This window comes from Monopterus albus, unplaced genomic scaffold (assembly GCF_001952655.1).
Source record: "Monopterus albus unplaced genomic scaffold, M_albus_1.0 scaffold16.1, whole genome shotgun sequence".
In the NCBI taxonomy this organism is placed as follows: Eukaryota; Metazoa; Chordata; class Actinopteri; order Synbranchiformes; family Synbranchidae; genus Monopterus; species Monopterus albus.
In genome coordinates, this window is record NW_018127896.1 from 2445702 (window position 1) to 2449336 (window position 3635).

The following is a 3635-nucleotide window of genomic DNA, read 5'->3' on the forward strand; positions in this document are numbered from 1 at the left end:
AGCGGCTGCTCTTTTCGTGCCGCACAGGGACGACGTCGACGCGGCATACGTGCGATCGCTGATCTCTGGACTTGTGGAAGAACCGGGCGAGACACCGGGCGACGAGCCGGGCTTCCTGCTCTTATTCTTGTCTATGGTGCAGATTGGGTGGACCAAGCACCGCCGACCTGAGCCCAACAGCTGGCCGGCTCTACTGGCATGCAAACAGGGGGGCGGATCAGTCCCCATGCGTTGGGTGAATTTTAGGCTGCCGCATCCGGAGCACCTCTCTCCTCCCACCTCCTCTTCCTCCACCACCTCCTCCTCCTTCTCCCCCCAAGTCTCGGCCAAATCCATGCGGTTTATTTGGAACAACATTTTCAGCAAAGGATCGCATATGCTGCAGTGTCTTTGTGGCAGAAGCCTCAAGAAAAACAAGAACCCAACTGGTGAGTTTGTTGTGCGCGTGTGTATTTTTGTGTGAGTAGGCAACGTGCGTGTGTGGGGTTGAATAGAGGAAGACTTTATTACGTGTCTGAGCCTGTACGTGCGCGCTGTAGTGTGTGTGTGTGTGTGTGTGTGTGTGCGTACTCCCTCCTGAGACTGCACTGTGTGCATTCTGGTGTTTCTCTGCAATCGCAGTTGTGCAGCCAGTGCACTACAGGGATGGGGAGGGCGGGGAGAGGGTTATAACTGGGGAGGGGGTAAAAGGGAAGGCGAGGTGGGGTGATAACTTGTTAGCACAGAGGGAGCTTACTGACTACATTGGCGGTGCTCACGAAAAAAAACGTATGTGCGTGGCAAAGATGCTGCAGAAAATCCAGTCTAATGCAGCATTCAGACCCGTTCAGGCTCCAGTACCCTGCATGACAAACAGCACATGGCCTTATTCAGACTTACAGTGTGGCACACTGTGGAATAGGCAAGAGTGGAAGGAGTGTGTGTTTTTTTCTGGTGGCTGCAGACATTTCAGTTAGACTGTGCCAAAACAAACACCTCTTCTCCTGAAATCAAAGCCTGATTGTAAAGCTGTGCTCAGCAGCACTCAGCTTCTTGGGGCACTGACTTTAGGGAGTCATACAGTCTTTATTGCAACTTTATTATTTTTCTTGAGTTGATCATGTTTAACAGTATAATCACCAGCAATATCTCCATCAACTAAGGCTGGATTTGCATGCAGAAATACAGTATGTAGATGCAACTTCAAAGAGCAGGACAGGGACACAAGTCTGTCACATGTAGTGGTGGAGGGACAATGTGAAGAGTGAAATTCAGTTTAATTTAACAACAGGTCTTTGATTCCATTTGTCACGCTCTCCAGAGGGCACAGGATAAATTTAGCTTTGCTACAAGCTTTGGCCAGCTTTGTTTGCTGTTTTCCACCAGATTTTCCATCATCCTCTCTGGGTGAGGGCAGAGATTTGCCCCGTAACAGGAAGTGGACTTTGTTGATATTATTTACATATTGACACTGCAGCAGAGAGTTAGTCTCTGTGTCCTCGACGCAGTGTTTAGCGGGCAACAGCAGGCAAAGAGTTGTAGTCAGACCTTATGTATTTATGAACAGAAGTGAAAGTTTGTCCAAACTATCCATCACTGCTTTTTGGTATCTCTAAGCTGAATGATAAGGTGGTGATGTTTATGCATATGAGAGGAAGCCCCACAGCAAACAACTCTTAGAAAAAGTTATGTGACAGTTACATTTAGAAAAAGTAATGGGTGGTATTCATAACACTGCATCCTGCTTTAATTAAGTAATCAATTACTGCACAGAACATCCAAATATTTGCTTGGTCATAACTTCCACTATTCACTGTTTTGACTGTTTAGACAGAACAGGCCATTTTATCAGAGTAATCCTAAGAAAAATGAAATGAAAAGTAACATATTAGTTAAGGGTACGTTTACACGGAAACACTCTTGACTGTAAACGCATAGTTTCGTTAAAACGATTGCTGTGTAGACGGGAAGTATTTGCGTTGACATGAAAACTGAAAACGAATATATCGATGTCTGAGCATGCGCATTACCCTTGAAGACGATGGCGTCATTAGCGACTTCTAGCAACTTTTAGGACAGCCAATATCTACTTTCCTTGCTGAGGAGTTGGCAACACCGCGCGAACACTACGAAGTTACCAACATTATTTTGTTGGTCGCAGCAGTAGTAAAGGTGCAGTTGTACTAATGTTAATAAGTTCATTAGCATCTGTGTGTAGCATGAAAGCATATAGTTCGCCATTGTCCGTCTAAACGGAAGGCCAAACCGCATACTAAAGTAGGAGTTTACAGTCAAGAGCATTTTCGTGTAAACGTACCCTAAAATAATTTATATCTTAACTGAGATAGCACTTGAAAAATGGCCCAGTTATATGCAGCAACGATGAAGGCATCTGCTACTAGGTTATTTTTCAATGTTCTTTATTGAACTACACTATGATTCAACCCATGTTTTCTTAGCTGCAACCATAAATTGCAGAAAATTGTGGATGCGCAACATCAAACAAAAGTTTCATTTGTTTTCTCCAGTCACGGACTTGTTGTTTGAGCCTAAGACATACATTTGGGCAAAGGAACCCTGTGATCAACAAGTGACAATTAACTTTGATAGGCTGAGATACCCGTCAATCAAACAAGCATGACCCTTGACAAGCATGACTGTGTAGTGGAAATAGTTTAGACAAAAAGCTTAAGATAAAAGTTCCTTAATCTCTGTCCTATAATGATGCACAACAATGTCTTAGAATAAATATTGCAGTAACCACAGATGAAACTGGAAAGGACAATGACATACAAACAATGGATACTTTGCCATAATGAGGCATTAATGCTGTGTCTGCTCTTTGTACCTGAATGCTAAGCAGTCATGTTTGTTGTTGTTTGAGTGATTACAAAGCACTCCTGGTTTGGAGCCCATGTGTTAAAAGGACAGATTTGCAAAGATACCTGTGCCATGGACAGCACCCAGCATTTACAGCTGAGTGCTTGCTTTACAGCAAGTTCATTATGTTTTATTTGTTTTGTTAGCTTTAAACAACCACTGGCTTTTGTTTGCTTTGCATAAAAAGCAGTTAGTAGAGATTTTGTTACTTTTATGTTAAAGTTATAAAGTTATGATAACGAGGCAGTGATTTCACAGATCAGATTTTGCACTTGCAGTCATTTAATTTTGACAAACAACATCACAGACATGAAGCTCTATATGAGGCAGCTCAAGCAAGTTTCAAGTTTCTGCAAGCGTATCATCAAAGCTGCAGAATGGTTGGCTGGTAATGTAAGTTAAATTTGACTTAAAGCTCATTTCCAACACCCTGGCACATTCCTGGCACAGAGGAAGTTTACTGTGAATGGGATATCATCTTCCCCTCCTTGAACCGCCACCTTATTGTGGTGGAGGGGTTTGAGTACCTGAGTGATCCTAGGAGCTATGTTGTCGGGGGCTATATGTCCCTGGTAGGGTCTCCCAAGGCAAACAGGTCCTGGGTGACGGGTCAGACTAAGAGTGGTTCAAAAGCCCCTTATGAATAGACTACGATCAAGTCCCGTGACGTCGCCCGGCATGGTGCAGCTGGGGCCCCACCCTGGAGCCAGGCCCGGGGTTGGGGCTCGAATGCGAGCGCCTGGTGGCCGGGCCTCCCCCCCCCGGGCCCGGCCGGG

At 44.8% G+C, this 3635-nt stretch overlaps 1 protein-coding gene across 1 annotated transcript in view; it reads left to right on the top strand.

Annotated features, from left to right (window-relative positions):
- The first annotated feature begins 6 nt into the window (after nt 1-6).
- Nucleotides 7-3635, top strand: part of LOC109955691 (fibroblast growth factor 14-like) — a 56392-nt gene continuing 52763 nt past the window's right edge. The window contains exon 1 of the mRNA XM_020592105.1: nt 7-428. Within this exon, the coding sequence (XP_020447761.1) occupies nt 134-428 (295 nt within the window). The 5' untranslated portion in view covers nt 7-133. The remainder of the gene's footprint in view (nt 429-3635) is intronic.